Consider the following 19,971-nt stretch of genomic DNA (forward strand, 5'->3'; position numbering starts at 1 on the left):
TTCCTTAACTAGATTAATACTAGTCGGTACAATTAGAAGAGACGACACGACCTGGAAAACCAATTGACCCAAGTCCAATAAAACGTTGACACGTGCGTGACGAAAAGTGTGACATGCCCCGTCAAAAGTATCCATCAATTACGTAATTGGTTGCACAAATATTCAGGTGATCCTCGTTTTCACCCATTAATTCTAAGTATATCACTTTAAATTAATTAGAAAAATTTACACTCTGAATTCATAAACATTCTCAAATCAATATTGATAATACGTTCGACACACTTTAATCGGACAAATGAAATAACGTTCGATATTGTCAGATGTGAATACAATCATCAAAAAACATTTGCATCAAAATCAAGAATTTTCCTTTATCGAAATATCTTACAAATTTCCAATAAATTCAATAGTACATTTAATATATTTACATCTCTGAAAAAAAAAAGAAAAACAAATTTAAATAAAATTTCCCAAAGAAGATATCAATCCACAATCAATGCCACAATCAGAAATTCTTAATTTCCTCCTCTTTTCGTTCCATTGAATGAATGAAAATTAATTTCTCGTGTCCTAAGAACATCTTTATTTCCTCGGTGAGAATCTTCTTGAAACTCGTTCCATCCAAAAAAAAAAAATCCTCGCGGAAAAATATTCACGGTATCGAGGCGTTTCATTATACCACGAGGAGAGATTATTTACTATGTGAAGCGGAGGAGATGGAGCGTGGGTCATCGTGGTTCCTCGAGGTTAACTCGTTTAACCTTTCCCTACCGCTCGAGCCTCGAGAAGGAGAGAAAAAGGAAGGAAGATCTGGGATTCGTCCCGGTTCGATCGCGAACTCCACGACTTCCTCGAGTTTTCGAGGACGCGCAACAAGGATATCTCGCAAGTACATCGGGATAGAAGTCAAACGTATCGTCACGATCCAGTTACTCGACCCACTCGATCCGGTAATGCACCATGCAACTGTCGTGGCAGATTTCAGGCAACCTCTCGTTCTGGCCGAGTTTTAAGACTCGTGACCGGTCTCTGTTGGTCAACTCCTCCGTGTCCTTTCACGCCGATACCTTCTACGAATTGCCTGGCTCCTGCATCGCGCCTTTCCGTCACGATTCTTGGCTAATAAGAACTTTTATCAACTTTGACAGTGTTGTTTCACATTTGTGCTCACTTTGTTGCTCGTTCATTTTTTAGAAAGTTTTTAATTTTGCGATGGTAACAGGAGATGTTGCATGGAAAGTGGAATATTTCTTTCTTTTTTTTTTCTTCTTCAATCAATTATCTCTTATGTCGTTCAATGTGTATACGATATATAAAGGATGAAAAGTTACGAGTAAAGAGAGGATTATACTTTTTAAAGTGTGGTATAAAGAATTTTGAACTTGTTAGTTTCTTCCTTTTGTGAGAAATTTTTCCCCACGTTTTAGAATTTAAGAAGTTTATTTTTCCATTAAAATATTTCTACACTCTATATATTCCTTCGAAACGAAAAACTTTTGTTGTGTGATAGAGAGTATATTTTTCGTAAATATATATGTATATATAATTTTATTAAAATAAACAAATGAATAAATTGTGTACCTCTTGAGCACGTAAACAGGAATTCAGGAGAGAGAAAATTATTTTGCCATTACATATATAATATATATATTATATTTCCATATAATATATCGATACATGTATATCCACCTTCGATGATACGACACGATAACATTCATTATTGTATTGTTTCATTTATAATTATAATATACATAGAAGTAAGTTTAAAATTTGAATAGGAGAGATATTTATCTATCGTATCTGTAAACCGCGATTCTCTCTAATTTTTCAGGAATCATAATTTTTTAATTTTAAATATATATATATATATATTTTCGTTCGATTATTCTAATCGGCTGTGATCATCCTCGACGAACGATGAACAAAAAAGAACATTCGATCGATAAAACTGACTAGAGCAAAAATACCGATCAGAGATCGGTATACACTATCTATACCTATAAAAATTTTGCTATCGAGTTAAGAATTCATCGATTTCTTCCCAATTTTATCATCATCCCATCGAAGAGGATGACAGCCTTTTTTATTAAGTAGCACAGAATCGAGCCTGATCAAAAAATTTAGTCCTTATTAACTTCGTCCGCCCCTTCTAAGCTAACGCTAGTTTTATACAATTTTTATATCATTGGTGTTTAATTATATCAAAATAATGCGGACGCGATTCTCGATTATGCGACAAGTGTGTCTCTCTTGCGAGTAACAGAAAGATCTCGAAGTAAACGTAGGAAAGTTTGTTCTGTTTTGCACCGTTTTGAATCACGATTGAATGAAATTTCGCCTCGAAAAAAAAATAAACGTCGGATCAAGTTAAGACCATTGGAATTTTAATTTTCAAAAATTCTTTTTACGTATATATATATATGTATAGCGATCTCTTTGCGCTTAGACATTTCTTCTTCTCTCAAGGGATTCACAATTTATCCGTTACACCGTTCGTTCGTATTTATTATCATCGTGTTACAGCGGAATATAATTCTTAAAATGTATGGACCGCTTTGTATTCCTTTGTAATTTTATTCTGTATCCACGTTTCACTCCACGTCTCTTGCGGAGAATAAAATGAACATCGAGGAAGATAAGTAAATTCTCAGTCCAATCTTCATTCGTTCGTTCTATTACGCTTCGTTTTTTCGTTTGGGGTTTTCGTTCGATCATTTTGGCTAATAATAAATTGCGCAAGGCCTCGAAGTAAGTAAGGTTTCAATTCGTAGAAATAAAAAAAAGAAAAATACAGATTAATAAATACAAAATAGAAAAATAAATAAATAAATAAAATTAATAAATACAAAAATAATAAAACTTAATCTACAAGATAAGCGTAATAATGATAAGTCAAGTGTGATTAATAAAACGGAAGAAAAAATAAATAAATAAACGTTAGATAAAATTCATTATCTCGAGTATTATACATACGTAGGAGGTAGATACGAGATGTACAAAAAAATAGAAAAATACATAAAAAAAAAAAAAGATCGTATCATGATCGACTGACTAATAAAGAAAGAGAAGGAACCGTAGGGAAGACACCGTAAAAACTCACCCTCACCCGCAACGCATACATTCGAAAGCTCTATCTTCTCTAGTTTTGCTATTTTCACGCATCGCAAATAAAAATTTTATCCTAAATCTAGATCACGTGGCGTGCGCATAAAATTTTAGACCGTGGGACAGCGGACGATGGTAAAAAATTCGTACGCAAAAAACGCTTACGCAATTCGAGTATTCGCAAGATGATGGGGAAAGAAGAAGAAAAAGAGGAAGAAGAAGAAAGAAAAGAAAAGAAATGAGATATCTCCGAGGGACGAAACGAAATCTTGACAATTATACGAAATCGTAGTCGCGTGGCGTGCTAAAAAGGAGGAACGTTTCTGCCGAGAAAGAAAGAGGGGATTTGTGAGATCGTTTTTAACCCCATTTCTGGAAGAGACCCATTCGTTGGCACCGGCAATTTGACCCCCACAAATTGCATCTGCAACTGGAGCTGTAACAGCAATCTTTCGGCCGGTGGTCGCAGTTTCCGCTCCGTGGTATGCAGGCCCGCCTAAACAGATATATCAACGAGGTACGTCTACTCGAGATTAGGGGTTTCAGAATAATACCTTGCAGAGACATCGAGACATCGAGATGGGAGAAGGAGAAAAATAAAAGTAAATATATTAACTCGATACATTTTGCAATTCTTTTTCTCCTAGATTTATGATTTACATTTCGAATTTTATATTCGCGAAAAAGAATTTAAAATATCTTTCCTTTTTTTAAGTTTTTATCGAATTGCAAAAAGTTTAATTCAATAATCATAAAACATGCAATTCTACGTAATAAAAATATAAAAATATTAAAAACAAGATTTAAAAAGGGATCAGGAAGGATAAACGTGATATATTAATAGAATAAATACTCACTTTTGTTGAGCCGCTCTCATTAGATTCTCTAATGCATTGTCTGTATAATCTGAATCTGCAATCTGCAGCGAATCTTCCTCTGTAACACACATTAATATATTTTTTTAATACGGCAATTAAATTATTATTATAAAAAAGTAACCATGAAAAATTAGAAATATGAAACGTGTAAAATTCATGACCTCGATAAAACCTTAAGCTTTCTTTCAATGTAATATTTTTTCGTTATGAGAATAATCACACGTAAGAATCTTAAAGAAAAACATATTTATAACGATATATTTCTTACATGATTAGCATCATTATGTATAATTTGTTTAATTTTTGTTATTTATTTCTTGTAGTAATAAATATAACATTTTTCAAATTAACTTTCTTATTCTCAATCTTTTTTCCCCCAATTATCTTGCTTTTTCTGAACAATTTCAATCAAATTTATATTCACGATGAAAAATGGCTCAACGACCGAGCACTTTAGAACGAAAGACTTGTAATTACTTGTAAGAATATTCTTAAATCCATTAAGAGAATAATAAATAAATTAAATGTTTCAGAATAAAAATAACGCAGAAACGAGAAGAATTAATAAACGTGTCACGTGATTTAAAAACAAGTAAAACGAGACTTCGTCTGGAAGACTGCATGTTTTATGCAGCAACTCGGTTATCAATATCCACGATGAAATGAGAAGGAATAAAATATTCACGATTGTTTTCAGAACTCTCGAACGGTCTTTCGTTCGTGGAATCGTTCTTTCAACTAAAGAAAGTATCGCGTAGCCAGATCGATCAAACGCGTCCATTACGACAAAGTTCATAAAAGGGTAGATTGAGAAGATGGCAGGGAATAAAAATAGAAGAAGCATACGAGCGAGAACCCTTACAAACGTTATATTTAGTCGGCATTGTCGCCTATGTATGTTTCCACGTTGATATTTCCATATAAATTCGTCCGCTTGAAATATGAAGCTTTCTACACGAATAACAATATGCAACACGGAACTATCTTGCACTTCCGTGAGAATATAAAGAGGATTATAAGCATCTTGCATTCCCTGAATCACGAGCATTTGACGATTCGTTCATTCATTCATTCAGGAATTTATATGAATTTGCTTTTATATGAATCGCCGTTTTGAATAATTTGTTGGAAAGGATGAAAAGGAGAACAAATGATGAATTTTAAGTAGGGAATATTATCGCGAATCGCATATAAAGAACAATGAATTATTTGTATTGAGGATTAAATAATGAAATAATGAAATGCATGAAAGTCAATTATGGAAGTTAATTACATATATCAGAGATACAAAAATTGGATTCATAAATATGGTAAATATGGTTTAATTTATTTAATGTTATCATAGTAAATGTAAATATTCTAATATATTCAAATTTTAATTAATTGAAGTGGAAGATTTTCGTTAGCTCTAATTCTATATTCAAACAAACTTTCCCATAAAGGCATAAATCCTTAATCCATCATTATAGTTAATCTTTAAATACAACTTTACAATTTCAATCCCTTTTGCAAATACCAGATATTTATGTACCAAACATCATTGTAAGTTTCCACGGCGAAACCATCCCGTTTTATCAAAATAATATTGATTTTATAATTTTGTTTATATATAAATATATATACATATAATAAATATTTACTTGATGATCTGCAAATATCAATTGATATAAATATTTTAGTTTTAAAATTATAATGAATTGTATATTGTTCATTTATCTTCTGGAATTGATATTATATGTATTATGTAATCAATTAAAATTTATTTATTTATCACATAAAAAATTTTTTCAATTCCACAAATTTTTTTCAAATCAATCGTTAAAACCATTTGAATTTCATTTCTTTTTAAGTCTGACAAATACTCTACATTCCAATTCATTTACCAAGCTCTTAATTGAAAGGAAAAATCAGTTCAAGATATAATGCGAAAAGAGCAACGATATTAAACGTATATTCGCCAAGGGGAATTCATCAATTCGCCAGAAATAATTCTAGAGGAATTTGGAATTCCAGAGGAAGCAGAGATTGTACGGTATAAAGTGAACACGCAGTAACAATTTATTCCCCTTGCTTCATTTTCTTCGGTATTCTCATCAACAGCCTTTAGGATTAATTTAACGTACCAGCTTTTCCCGCTCCTTCTTGCTTCCAAAGTTGCTCTCCAAAGTTATTGTCAATGTTTTAATATTTTCACAGAGCAAATTTTCAACCACAAATTCCGAAATTCTACACAGATTTTTTAAAAATTTTGTCGATCTTCTTATATTGATAGATTTTGAGTTTACAATGCATAATCTATTCTAAAATTAATCGTTTTGTTATTTTTCAAGTAGAATGGAGGCAAAATAATTTTTGTTTAAATTATATTCCTTTTTATTATTGTGTGAAATATTGTGAACACAATATTTAAAAATATTAAATGTTGACGAAACTTTGGTTGGTACCAAATATAATATTAAAATGTAGATATATTCATTAGTTTAAATTGAAATTAAAAATTTTAAATTACATTAAATATTAATTTATTATGTATATCACATCATATATTTCAAAAGTATGCCCAATATAATCTAAAAAATATTCACAAAATAATGATATATTCTGAGGAAGCCATTAATTAAACGTAGATTCAGTTCAATCTAACCGTGGACATTGATTTTATTTTCTTTTCGATTTCAACTAATAATCCTTAACGCGTTTGATACATTGAAAACGCATTTATACCGAGGAATTCTAATTGTAAAATGTTATCTGGTTCTAAAACCTTTTCTTTTCTTCGAGGAGATTAAAAAAGCTCGTTAAAATTAAAATTAAAAATTTAATCATTTTATAATTTTCGAAGTATAATTTTGCGATACAAATTTTTTAATTAATTTAAATTTTCAATGATTCATGCACATATACGTCCTACAATTATCTTTGAAAAAAAAGTTTAAAATAAAATCGTAAATTGTTAACGTGTATCGTAAAATACTGATTGTTGATTCGATATAATGAAATTTGCCAACTCGATGTATCAACTCTTCAGAGAAATGTATCTGTGAGTGGCAGCAGTTGCTACGAATGTGCCAACGCAATACATTCGTTTGCCAAATGTCTGCTCATATACGGATTTATACCATTAGCTGCAACCCTCGACCGCACAGTTCTCCTGGTTTAAACGTAGATTATCACGACAAATCAAAAGATTATATTAATTGTTTCTTGAACATATGAAATTTGAGATTTTTTATATTTTTGCAAATTAAATAGAAATTATAAAAACATTATCTAATATCTCGAACGAAAAAGAATGAAAGAATTTTCTATAAAGCAATATTATTTATAATGTAGAATTCTTTTCTTTCTTTCACATTTAAATCCATATGATTTTTATGCAAAATATTTTTTTTAATATACGCGATAAGAGATTTCTATTAATTATTATAATGAATTTAACATTCACATCATACGTTTGTCTTCGAAGAAAATAATTCGAGTTAATGAACAGTATTAAAATTTATTAAATATTATATTTATTTAACTAATTATTCTTTATAATTTCTTGTAATGTTTGATCCATGTAAATATGAAAATTATTATTTACTTGCATGACAAATAATTATTAGCAAACTAATGCGATTGAGACATGTCAATAATACAATAACTTTGAAACATGGTATTTTAATGCATTTACTAGTTACTAGAATACGAAATGGGAAAATATAAATAGGAATGAAAAGTCAAACGTGAATTTAAATATAGATAGTGTTATTCTTGTTTTCAATTTATCACTTATGCGTGACTGAATTAATTAAAACTAAAAAAAGAAATCTTGAAATTTCCAAGCTATATTTAAAACTTCAATCGAAAAGCGTGTTATGTTGATTAAAATTAATTAAATAAATGAATTTTTTAATCCTCAAAAAAACAACATTCGTACTTTCATTATTAAAACTCGAGAAAAATTTTTATTTAAAAAAATCTTCAATTAAAATGAAATTTCTAAAAGGTCATCTTTAATTATCATCTTTGTCAAATAAATTCCTATTTTTCTATTTTCCATGATCTTTGCATTATATCTTCACCAAAGTTACGAAACTTTAATTCATTCATTCAAACATACAATTTTCACTAGATCACAAATATCGAGTTGATAGAAAACTTATGTCAATTTTCTAAATATATAAATAAATCAATTTGTTACAATATATTCATACGTTCAAGTTCATTTCGTATTTAATATATTAAAAAATTTTGTATATAATATCAATGTATTGCATGTAATATCAATAATCATAATCATGATTAAAATGGTTTATCAGATTCAAGTTAATTTTGTACCTTAAAATCGATCGAAACCAACATTTACCAACACATACGACACTTACAATATTTATTTCAAAAATAGAAAAAATATTTTAAAAATATATATCCTTAAATTCATCTGACGATTGATTTTTATCTGACAAAAACACAATATTTTCTCACCATAAAGTATCATCTTCATAAAACGAATTCGTTTCCTTAATATCAGAAAATCAAAAATCGACAAACGTTTTCTTATCAACTCAATAATTAACTAACAACAACTAAAAAAAATTAAAGAAGAAGAGATAAAATCACTCACCATCATCGATGTAGGGACTTCCGAAGGTTCTGTCGGTGAAGATGGCAACCGTCAACAAGCAGAACAACCAGAACAATCCAAACTTCATGACTTCTCCTTCTCTTTCTCTCTCTTCGTTTCTCGGTTAAAAAAAATCAAAGGATCGGCCGATTCCTCGATTCGAGCGGATTAGAGATTCGTCCCCGTGGATCGTATCCTTTTCTGACTGCTGCCGGGGTGCAAGTGAGGTTTCCACGTCGGACCGGTAGCTTATATAGACGCGGGAGGCGTGGCGATCTCGCCCCCACGAGGATCTCTCTCTCTTTCTCTCTCTCTTTCTCTCTCTCTCTCTTTCTCTCTCTCTTTCTCTCTTCACAGAGGATCAGATAAAACTTCGGTTGGAGGTTCCAAGCCTCGTTTCGCGGTGTCTGGACAACAGTTTTCACCCTGGTTTACGATTCATCTGGAGGATGGATATCCGAAGGACGAAGGTTCGAGGTTGAAGAGGAGTGGGGTTGATTTTTTTCTGTGACGACGCAAAGGGTAAGGTGTCCGCTACCCTTGGCACGAGCAACTGGTTGCGAAGCAACTGGTACCCTCGCTGTGTGCCCTATCGTGCATTGCTCGTAATGCGATTTATGTTTCCGTCACGTTTGCCACGCGGATTATTCTCAATCGTCTCGCTTATTCTGCATTCACTCATCCTTACGCCGCACTATCCCAATGATTCCATTCCGAATGAATATAAATTCGGGGATTAGGCTTTTAGATGCTTTAGGTGGATCGTGGGTGAAAGATTTGAAAGATGCTGAAGAGGATTGAGGAAGGGGTGGAGGGAATTACGTGAAAGATGGAATGTGGAAAAACGTCCCGAATGGCCATCCACGTTCTATGTGGCGAGTGTTTTAACGGATTCAAGATTGATATTTTTTTATCTTTTTTTTTTGTTATTCCTTATTCAAGAGAATTGAAAAAGGAAGATAATGAAACCAAGGATAAAAAGGCTTTTAATATCTTGATTTTATAGAGAATAAAATAGAGGAAATTGAATAAAAGTCTTGTATATGGTACAAGTTCCTTTGTGCAATGGTATAAAATTTGGATTGTACATTGTGTATATTACATATTATAATAAAATGTATAACGCGAATTGCAGCGTGATATAATCCAAGATTAAATCGATTTTGGAGCAAGTGATACTGTTTTGTATTGTTAAAATTATGGATTTATGGATTCATTTTCTGGAAGAGAAAATCGTTTACTAGGATAATTCTCCAGTTATGAACTACATGCATCGTTAAAATATCTTCCTTAAATCTCATTTTCCATTGTTCCAAAATTCAATTTATCCTTTGTCATAGCCACAATTGTCGTTTATTAGTAGGTTGTATTCATGTAATTTTATTTTATAGAAAAATAAATAAATTAAATGTCATTTATCATACTTGTATTCATATGTGTATATCTTAATTCACGAGATAAATATATCTGTTTATTTTTAATTAGAATATTTTTCTTCCTTTCACAATACTGATAATATATTATTCAATCTATGAGATCAATTAGAAAACTGTGGTCATCAGTTCTTTTTAATAAATTAGTTGCTTATTATGGAACATTAATCTTTCTTTATACAAAATACGATATTATGAATGTTAATAGTAAGGGTCAGAGACGATATTTTATATCTCCTGAAAGATATATATCCAAAGCAATGAAAAATTGTTTTTTCATTTGTTCCACTTATAGATATAATAGATTTATAAATGAATCATAGCTAAACGAAATTATATAAATCAATTACATTTAATCGTATTCGAAGAATATTTTTAGCACGTTTATTTTTTCGACTGAATATGATATGGACAAAATGATGAAGAAAAGTTTTGTACAGTCTGACATTAAAAATCTACCGATCATCGTTTGCAAATTTTTGCGCATGACCTATGAAGTGTGTATTTTAAATTTCTTCTGTTTTTTAAAATTAATTTAATTTCTTATATTACAATTTTATTTTATATATGTTATATATATAATATGTTATATATTCAATAAAAATATGTAGAATTTAATATAAAATTTATTTTATATTAAAGAATTTAATTATATTAAAATATTGTATTTGACATTTTTGTATTATCATTCAATATTATAATTGATATAATTATGAAAGTGATATTAATATCAATATCTAATGATGCAGATATATTGATATAATCAATACTGTTATAATAAAATTAATTATAATAAAATTCATCGTAAATATCATCGAATTATAATTGTAGAATTTAATAAAGAAAACGAATAATTAATTATCCAGTTAAAATTTTTTAATAACTATATTCAACTTCGTTTAACAAACAATATATTTGTTTTTTATTTTTCAAGCGAAAAAAATTGAATTGTAAATCTTTAAATCTAAAATTATATCATGAATAATTACACTATAGAAATTCTAACTAGGTTACAAAAACAATATCGAGAAATGTTCTGAAAATGGACAAGACGAACTTGTTCTTTGTCAGAATTCTGAAAAGGAGAACAAGAACATATATACGCACTTATCTTTTAAGAAGACTTCGGAGACGTGTGTAGTCGATACCAAGAGGGTTGGAAGTTTAAAGTATATTAATATAAAAGAATTATATATAATTATATATAATTTTAATATTTTAATTAATGATTTTTCATATACAATGAATTATTCGTAAAATTTTTAAATTATTATATTTTTCATTATAATATGAGATAAGAAATTAATAGCAACGAAACTTTTTGTAAGTTTCTTGTATCGATATTGAAATGTTAAATGCTAAATTAAAATGCGGATATCTATTTTTTTCACCTCTCTTAAGTGAGGAGTGGAGTGAAAAAAAAAGAGAGGCAAGAAGAAAGAATGCGTAGGCGAATCGCATCAACAAGGACACACCTATAACAGGGAAATTCGATGTTATGTCCTAATTGGCGTTTATAGCACACAAGGGTACCATGCTTCATCTCTTGTTATATCATTCTCCATAATGAACCGCGAGAAATCGGAGAATCATTAAACGACAAATAGAAGAGATTTATTTTTCGAATTCTTTTTCGTTAATTTATTTTATAATTTTTGTAATCGTTAACTTTTTTATGTCATGAATTTTATCAATCATAATTATTTCTATCAAAGAAAAATTTTGAAAACTTTCTAAATCTATATCTAAATTTTTTTTTTTTTTTTTTTTTTTTTTTCTTAAATCAAAAGTTGCCAACTTCAAGATTTTGTAATCTTATCTCGTCTCAATAATTGCGAAAAAATTTTATAATGTATTTATTTTAAATAAAAAATCATGCTTTTGGAAGTGGAAGACGAGACACGTGATTTTATAACGACGTATAAAAAAGATTTTCAATCGAAAGAAGGTCGTAGACCAAAAGAATGCAGACCGGAACCACCTTACCCTCCACCATTGAATATTTTAAATGGTCCTTACAAAAAGTGTCTCAATACACGACGAAAAAATGAAATGCTTCCTTTAAGTGAACAAAGCGAGGACCCTCAGGAAAACTTAAATAGAGTAAACAAGTAACAATAATTTAAATTAACATATTATATTATATACTTTGTAATAAATTATTTCATATAATTTCATATTATATAATTTTTTATATTATTTCATTTAATTTATAAAATTTTGAAAATCATTTATATTGTATAGCACTTAGAAAAAAATTAAGAAAAATAAATGTAGATTTGCAATTATTAGATTCGTGAGAAATATTCGCATTTAAAAAAATTTCTTCCGGAAGTTGTACCAGACGAAGATCTAATTGAAAGAAAAGATAATGAACTGAATCAAACCATGTATCAATTACATTATTCAAAAGGTTTAATGTTTTGAAAGTGATAGTATAATTTCATTAATATAATATATTTAAAATTAAAAATTTAATTATTTAGATGATTATTCACCTCGCGTGAAAATATATGGAAGAAAAAAAGATATACCTTTACCGGAAGATTGGGTCATATCAGAAACGGTTCAAAAAAAATCTTATAGAAATCCGTGGAAAATTGTAACGAAAGATTTGTTACATGTAAAAAAAGCACTGAAACCTTTGGATAATTTAATACCAAATGAAAAAGAAAGAGAAATTCTTCGTATAAGGTAAAAAAACAAAATTAAACAGTTTCGTTCAATTTCGATATACATGCTGTTAAAATATAACCGATGATGTATGTTTTTAAAACTTTGGTAATTATATCCATAATTACATATTAAAAATATATTTATTAATATATATAATTAAATTATAATTTATTACATATTATTAAACTATATAACTTATTATTATTATTAGTACTGGATATTCAGAAAAGAATGCAACTATAGATGCTACCGGAAATAAAGTAATAGAAGAATTTTTACATGGTGCACCATTACCGGTAGAACCTCAAATATATACTAAAGGACCTGATAGTCCACCATCTGAATGTTCTGAAATTCTAGCAGAGAAAAAATTTGTACTTCCTTCTAGAATTATTTGATGTTGTTCATGCAAATAATAATTTATAATATATTCAAAATAATAATAAAAAATTGTCTTATTTTTCTCTTCATCCGTATTTTTTAGAAGAAAATTATTTTTAATAAACTCTTATTACAATAAATAATAAATTATAGGAAAAGGATTACATTAATTAAATCATCAGACATGAATTATTATAAAACACAACCCGTATTGTTTTGCTTACATATAATTATTTTACAAATATATTATTTCCTATTTTCATCCAATTTAATTATTAATTTACACTTGTTTACATCCACGCTGAACACACAATATCATATTTCACGTAAATCTTTCTTACATTTGTAGACTTACAATTATTTACAAATTCGACTTATTTTAGAATCGCTTAATAAAATATTTATATTTGAAGAAACATTCTTTCTTTTTTTTATTTTAATTTTTACATTTGTAAAAGAAGATGCTGTATATGAATATATATTATGAAATAGTATTTAACTATAAATAAAATTAATTCTTTTTTTGTCCTTTGAATATTCTTAGACATGATGTTAGAATTTTAGAAAAATGTCATTGTTCTTATAACAGCAAAATATAATAATTAACTTTCCAGTTTAATCATAAACATAAAATTGAATTATTTGTTATGATAAATTTTCAACTATATGGATTATACACATTATATAGCCTCCTTCATTCTGCCAAAATAGTTAACATCTCAAAATTAAACAATAATTATTTACATAAGCTATTGGAAAAAATACAAGTAATTTCTTATAATATATTCTAATAATTACTTACATTTCATAAAGCTTTCATCAAATTAAATTAATTGTACTTGCACATAAAACTATACAAAAAATCTTATTGATGTATACACTCTTTGCATTTTGTTTATTTTTTATTTTAATGGAAGTTAAGATTAATTTACTTATAAAACCTAATCTAAAAATGGTACCCAGCACGTAACAATAAATTATATAATTCAGTCTCTCGATTTCATGTAGCGATATGATTTGTATAAAAATTTAGATATTTTGAAATTATAGATTCGATATGTAACACTGCAAACATCTTTTATATACATAAAATATTTAAAGTTAATTATAACTAATACAAATATATTTTTTTTTTTGACCAAAATGTTATAATATATATTATCTAATCTCGAGTTTAATTTTTCATTATACCGGACGTGGTACTATGCAATAGTGTTATCAAGTCTTATTAGGCTATGCGTAAAAAAAAGCTAAAAAAATATAAGACATAAACACTTTTCGTAACCGCAATATATACAACTTTGATGGTTCTCACAGCATTTTATCTTCAAGAATTATGTTTGTACTATATATAAAACTAATACAAACATACAAGATGTCATTACCGACACATTTTTCTTCTTTGACTTATTATTTTTTTTCCATGTATCATTTTCATGTATCATTTAACTTAAACATTTATCTATATTAAACAATTGTTTGAGGTAACAATATCGTTTTCAGAGATCATATCCTGAAGAGGAATACCTTGTTTCTATAAAAAATGTATAATCATGTCAATTTACTCTAAAATCTCTGTATTTAATTAAAAAAAAACTTACTTCAATAACAATTGTGGAGGCCATATTATCTGTGTCGCGATACTGTACACCTATATTTGCTGCTGCTATTGCTATAGTACGAACGGTATTAGTGCTGGTCGAAGTTGTGATGTGCTGGGTAATCATGGCGTTTTCGTTTGTTCTACTGGAACCATTACACTCTTATATGCGTAAAATAATGAATGAGATACTGTGTTTGTTTTTCATAAGAAAATATATTAAGAGAAGGTATAAATAGAAACTTACTTTCTTTTCTTTACTTGACCAGAATGAAATCTACCACCTTCACCACGAATTCTATTCATTGCGTGTCGATGGCGAGATTCATGAAGATATTTCTACAAGCAGATATTAATTCAAAATTAATGTAAAATATATGTATAATGTTATTTATTATATATATATAACTTACTGGTCTTTCTTTAGGTATTTTTCCTTCAGCTTCTAATTTAGCCCGAGCTTGACGACGTTTTAATATACGCCTATATTGTTTAGCATTTACATATAAAGGTTCTTCTTCAAAAACTTCTGCATTTGGCAATGCTACCCTTTGAAATTGCGTCTGTCCACTATTTCCTGGTACCATCTGAAACATTAGCAATTGTAATCATATATATTTATATATTCTAAAAATAACTTAAATTTAATATTAATTTGTATTACATTAAATAGATAAATTTTTAAATAAAAAGATTAAAAAGAAAAATAATATATTATCTTTGTTGCTCTATAATCACTACAAGTCAGTATAATATGTACACAGACTCTGTAAGTGAAAGAGACATTTTAATAGTAATCACCATGACAACATTTCCTGCCTGAGACGCTGTTGCTGTAGGGCTTGCTAAAGGTTGCACTGGTGTTGTGGTTGCTGCAGTGGTTGTTGTTTGTGATGCTGTTCCAGGAATTTGCATAAGATTTCCATTGATATTAATTACTAAACATAAAATATGAAATTATTAGATAAATTTTATATTTTAATAAATAAACAAATTTAAAAATTTCATACCTGTGGGTTGTGCTTGTTGAACTTGACCTTCTAACTGTACTGGCTGATAAATATACGTTTGTCCATCTGGAGTTTGAATGATTTGAGGTGTTTGTGGTTGTTGAATTACAATTTGTTGACCTGTACCAGTTAAACTAGATACTGGAACAACTTGTATTTGTCCATTTGGTGCTGCTACTTGTATAGCTTGTGGTAACATCATTGCTTGACCTCCTTGACCCATTTGAACAACTTGAACTGTTCCTCCAGCACTTCCAACCACAACTGCTTGTCCTTCTCCCAGTTGTTCCATTGCAAATTCCTTCTATAGCTAAATAAAAGATATTGATTTACAACAATAACAAAAATAATGCAGTTATATTATAAAATAAATTGATAAAATGCAAAATATAAATCTTAAATGCAAAAAAATTTAACACGATAAAGACGATTTATGCTTCATAAGGATAAATATATATTCAAATATAAGATCATATATAGCAATCTGAGAATTATATACAAAAAATCTTGCTTGTTTGTTTGAAAGTTTAAGATAAATGCCATATTTTGAAAGGTTAGATTACTGAGAGATTTTTTTAATTTTATTTATATATTTTACATCTTGTAAGTATTGATAAAGATCGCCAACGTGGCGAGCACACTGAGATCTAAAAGCCCACGTGCAAGATGTTAAATAGACGTAGAAAAAAGAATTGAGGCCAGACAATAATCATCACCTTCTGTCGGGCACACATCGCTTCCGAAGGATATTGTATCCTGTTTTCAGCGGCATGATTAACGTCATATTTTTGTAATCCTTAACACGCGGCAAATGTTGATGTACAAAACGGAGACCAAGTCTGCTGGATAGTACTTTGAACGCGATATGCTCGCCATGGATCGACACGAATTTCGGACGAGAAACGCTCGTCTTGACAAACATGGCCGTGCAGAAAGAGTTTTTCAAGCTCAAGAAGTCACGAGTTCGCAGTTGAAACAGCACACAAAACGAAAACGCGGTTAATCGTACAACGGTGCGCGGTCGTACGCGTACCCCGTTGATGTTTGATAATTTGTGGACTTACATTGGATATTTTCGTGGGCACTTTCCCAATGATTGGTCGGCAAATTGAGGACCAATGGTCGGCGATAGAGAGTCCTCGGCTCTTGTGTATTGGTGGCACTGAACGGGGGGACCTGCCAGTCCGATAGCAGCCCGATGCCAGACCGGTCGATGCCCCTCCGCGCCATGATGTGCCTAACCAATCTACTGGCTTGACTTATCCCCACTACCTACTTCCCGCGCTCTCATCAAACTTCGCGCGTTCCTAACAGCTTATTTCCCGCTTCCTTTTAAATCGATTTACAATGCATCATCCATAATAGTCACCAATTCTCGATATTCATCGTTTTATTATTAATTAAAATTCGATAACTATTGATAATGATTAAATAAATATAAATATAAATATATTTAAAAGTAAATAATTTATTGAATGATTCTATGTAAAATCGAAATTTTTAAGTATTTTATTTTATTTGTACATGTACAAATGAAAATGTAAAAAATTTTTTAGAAAATGAAAAGTAATTATATATAATATAAAGTAATTATATAAGTAATTATATATTGTATAATTATAATATGTAAAAATATTGAAATATTTAAATATAACAAAATATAAAACAAATATTTTTTTTAATAAAATAATGAATAAGAAATATTGATAATTTTTATGTATTTATATATGTATACTTTAAATAATAAATTAATTTGTTTTTATTATTTTAATAAGTTGCAATGTGTTAATGATGTAACAAGTGCAATTATACAATATTTGAATATTGTTTACTGTTGGTTATAATTACTTTTATTCAAAGTAATTACTATTATTATATATTATAATTATTATTATTCATAAATAATATATCATTTTGCAATTTATCATTTATTTAACGCATATAAATGAATAAAGAATCATAAGTGAAATAACAATTATTATACATTTAATAAAATATAAAATTAACAAATTTTGTTTGTGAGAAAGAAAATACATATAAGAGTGATAATGATTAGAAAATATAACATTAATAATAGTATTAATTTATATAAATATCACAAATTTATATTTGAGTTAGGAATTTGATTGCTTGAGACATTATACAAACACATCTTGCAACAATATAATAAAGATGAAATAAGAAAGGAGACAAAATTTATATAGTATAAAAAAACAAAATGTGAATATAATTAAAATATACAATTTATAATATAAATAATGTAAATATTTCAGTCATTTATGAATATTGATTGTTATTGAATCTACATTTTATCTATCATGTTTATGTTAGAAATGTTTTCAGTGCTGAGATAAAATTAAAAAAAATTATTTATTGATTCAATAAAATTTAATTTTTGCAATTTCAATGCGAAAAATGATAAATTTATAAGTAAATTGCATTTATTAAATTATGACAAAATAGCCCTTTTATATTGTTTCTTGATATACACCTAGCGAAGACTAATAACAGTGTTTTAACTTTTTACAGTATTATATATAAGTTATGGAAAAGCACTACCAAATTCAGCTCTTTCGTTAAAAACTGGTCGTTTGGAAATATTTTAATTTTTTAACATTTTAAAACAATTTCATATATTCAGAAACTGTCAAGCCACTTTAACATGTTATTAAGAAATAGTACCTGTACTTTCATTTATAATACACCATATTATAATGCATAATCAATATTCATATTCAAGTAAAATCTGAAGTAAATTCAGATTAACTTATTGAAAATTGATTTTGAAAAGACATGTTTTTTAATGTCACATAGTACAATGATTTCACTCATGCAGGATATAATCTTGCTGAGGAAATGCCAAAAGATCACGATAAGAAAGGAACTACTAAATCTTCCTTATGTTCAACATTTACATCTTCTAATGCTGTCACAGCCTTATTGAGCATTTCTGTAATCTGTAAATAAAATTTAAGTTTAAGTAAATTTAAGTAAATTAATTGTTCAATAAATTGTAAACATTAAACATATAACAATAAATATTATATATATATATATATTTACCAGCCCATGATCTCCAGCTGCAAGAGGATCTGCTGCTAATATTTTTTCTGGGGCAGGAACATCTTTAAGTAGACAAGATGTACTATCAGGGACTTTAATACCTCCAGCTTCTATACGTTTTGAATATGCACGTGACCTATCCATATATTCATGCTGTTCTAAATTGTGCGAATCTAATGCTCCAACATCTATCACATTACTGAAATTAAATATTTTTTAATTATTTTTAATAACAATAAATTCATTTTTAATCATATTATTATATAAAATAACTATAAAAAAGATAACTTAAACATATAAATCTAGAAAAATAAATAAATACTCACGCAGCTGTTTCATGTAAAATTCTATTTAATGCACTTTGTTCATCTGTTTTTTTGGGTACTGAACTTGCATATTGATTAACATAATCATCACTAAAAAAAAAAAACAAAAAAATTTCATAATTCTTTTCTAATGCTAATATATATATATATTATTATTTTATACACACACACACACACACACACACACACATATATAAAATTTAACATACCTATGTACTCTAGGTATATTTGTGTTATTACTAACAGGATCCACTAACAAATGTGTCCTTTCATTTACTTCTCCACTCTATAAAAAATAAATAAATAAATAAATTATATTAAATAATTTAAAATAAAAAATCCATTTTTTTACTTAATTAAATTTATATATATATAAATTATATAAGAATATTAATTATTTTATATATTTGATTAAGCAAAATTATGATAAAAATTGTATCCTTTTATATATCTAACTTCTGGTAAATCAAGATTTCAAAACATTTCATATGATTGCAATAATATAATTTATTACCTGTGGACCGCTGTCTTCTTTACAGAAACTGTAACAACATCCCATACTTAAAAATTAATTACTAATACTTTTTTTCGTCAGTGATACGTATTGCTACAACGTATTATTTTTAATCTTCATTCCTGTAAACAATTAAATGAATCAGCTCTAATGCCGATATTGCGCTTCAGTCACTGTCCATAAATAAAATATATTGCGAAGTGTGACAATTTTTTTTAACTAGATACGAAAATGTTAACGAAAAGGTATGAATGTGCACCCACGGACTAGATACAGAATAGATTTCTTATTCAATGCATTTTTATAACACATAGGCCTGGAACAACGTAGCCTCGATTATCATTATGTATCAAATTTGATATTATCGATTTGATAT

The 19,971-nt window shown here is 28.3% G+C and overlaps 3 protein-coding genes and 1 long non-coding RNA gene across 9 annotated transcripts; 1 reads left to right on the top strand and 3 right to left on the bottom strand.

Annotated features, from left to right (window-relative positions):
- Positions 1-1,630: 1,630 nt before the first annotated feature.
- LOC107996878 (U8-agatoxin-Ao1a) lies at positions 1,631-8,827 on the bottom strand. Of its 2 annotated transcripts, none has more exons than XM_017055186.3 (3): positions 8,593-8,827; positions 3,963-4,041; positions 1,631-3,601 (listed from the first exon to the last, which is right to left on the bottom strand). In XM_017055186.3, the coding sequence occupies exons 1-3, from the start codon at positions 8,678-8,680 to the stop codon at positions 3,466-3,468; spliced, it is 303 nt and encodes a 100-aa protein (XP_016910675.1). In that variant the 5' UTR covers positions 8,681-8,827; the 3' UTR covers positions 1,631-3,465. The 2 variants fall into 2 exon arrangements, with proteins under 2 accessions (XP_016910675.1, XP_016910674.1); XM_017055185.3 differs by having other exon boundaries at positions 1,631-3,628.
- LOC133665722 (uncharacterized) lies at positions 3,569-5,638 on the top strand. The gene is made up of 2 exons (XR_009828971.1): positions 3,569-3,707; positions 4,517-5,638. It is a non-coding gene; the product is annotated as an uncharacterized LOC133665722 (long non-coding RNA).
- Positions 8,828-13,271: 4,444 nt separating the features above from the next.
- On the bottom strand, positions 13,272-16,926 carry LOC107996910 (nuclear transcription factor Y subunit alpha). Of its 5 annotated transcripts, none has more exons than XM_017055240.3 (7): positions 16,757-16,926; positions 15,693-16,002; positions 15,484-15,620; positions 15,096-15,269; positions 14,930-15,021; positions 14,684-14,828; positions 13,272-14,616 (listed from the first exon to the last, which is right to left on the bottom strand). In XM_017055240.3, the coding sequence occupies exons 2-7, from the start codon at positions 15,982-15,984 to the stop codon at positions 14,545-14,547; spliced, it is 912 nt and encodes a 303-aa protein (XP_016910729.1). In that variant the 5' UTR covers positions 15,985-16,002; positions 16,757-16,926; the 3' UTR covers positions 13,272-14,544. The 5 variants fall into 5 exon arrangements, with proteins under 5 accessions (XP_016910729.1, XP_061927958.1, XP_016910730.1 ...); XM_062071974.1 differs by having other exon boundaries at positions 15,502-15,620; positions 16,757-16,918; XM_017055241.3 differs by having other exon boundaries at positions 14,684-14,825; positions 16,409-16,905.
- Positions 16,927-17,604: 678 nt separating this feature from the next.
- Positions 17,605-19,947, bottom strand: LOC107996701 (ragulator complex protein LAMTOR1). The gene is made up of 5 exons (XM_017054871.3): positions 19,596-19,947; positions 19,291-19,367; positions 19,082-19,171; positions 18,756-18,954; positions 17,605-18,649 (listed from the first exon to the last, which is right to left on the bottom strand). Exons 1-5 carry the CDS (start codon positions 19,638-19,640, stop codon positions 18,560-18,562), a joined length of 501 nt encoding a protein of 166 aa, XP_016910360.1. The 5' UTR covers positions 19,641-19,947; the 3' UTR covers positions 17,605-18,559.
- Between the last annotated feature and the right edge of the window lie 24 nt (positions 19,948-19,971).

This window comes from Apis cerana, linkage group LG2 (genome assembly GCF_029169275.1).
Source record: "Apis cerana isolate GH-2021 linkage group LG2, AcerK_1.0, whole genome shotgun sequence".
NCBI lineage: Eukaryota > Metazoa > Arthropoda > Insecta > Hymenoptera > Apidae > Apis > Apis cerana.

What these genes read in the sequence shown, in the direction of transcription:
- LOC107996878 (XM_017055185.3), bottom strand. Translation starts at nt 8,680, where the DNA reads ATGAAGTTTGGATTGTTCTGGTTGTTCTGCTTGTTGACGGTTGCCATC. An exon ending in AAGTCCCTACATCGATGATG is followed by an intron (nt 4,042 to 8,592) that starts GTGAGTGATTTT and finishes TGTGTGTTACAG; the next exon opens with AGGAAGATTCGCTGCAGATT. An exon ending in ATGAGAGCGGCTCAACAAAA is followed by an intron (nt 3,629 to 3,962) that starts GTGAGTATTTAT and finishes AATCTCGAGTAG; the next exon opens with ACGTACCTCGTTGATATATC.
- LOC107996910 (XM_017055240.3), bottom strand. Translation starts at nt 15,984, where the DNA reads ATGGAACAACTGGGAGAAGGACAAGCAGTTGTGGTTGGAAGTGCTGGA. An exon ending in TCAACAAGCACAACCCACAG is followed by an intron (nt 15,621 to 15,692) that starts GTATGAAATTTT and finishes TTTTATGTTTAG; the next exon opens with TAATTAATATCAATGGAAAT. An exon ending in CCTCCACAATTGTTATTGAA is followed by an intron (nt 14,617 to 14,683) that starts GTAAGTTTTTTT and finishes CATTTTTTATAG; the next exon opens with AAACAAGGTATTCCTCTTCA.
- LOC107996701 (XM_017054871.3), bottom strand. Translation starts at nt 19,640, where the DNA reads ATGGGATGTTGTTACAGTTTCTGTAAAGAAGACAGCGGTCCACAG. An exon ending in AAGAAGACAGCGGTCCACAG is followed by an intron (nt 19,368 to 19,595) that starts GTAATAAATTAT and finishes TATTTTTTATAG; the next exon opens with AGTGGAGAAGTAAATGAAAG. An exon ending in CAGCTGGAGATCATGGGCTG is followed by an intron (nt 18,650 to 18,755) that starts GTAAATATATAT and finishes TTTTATTTACAG; the next exon opens with ATTACAGAAATGCTCAATAA.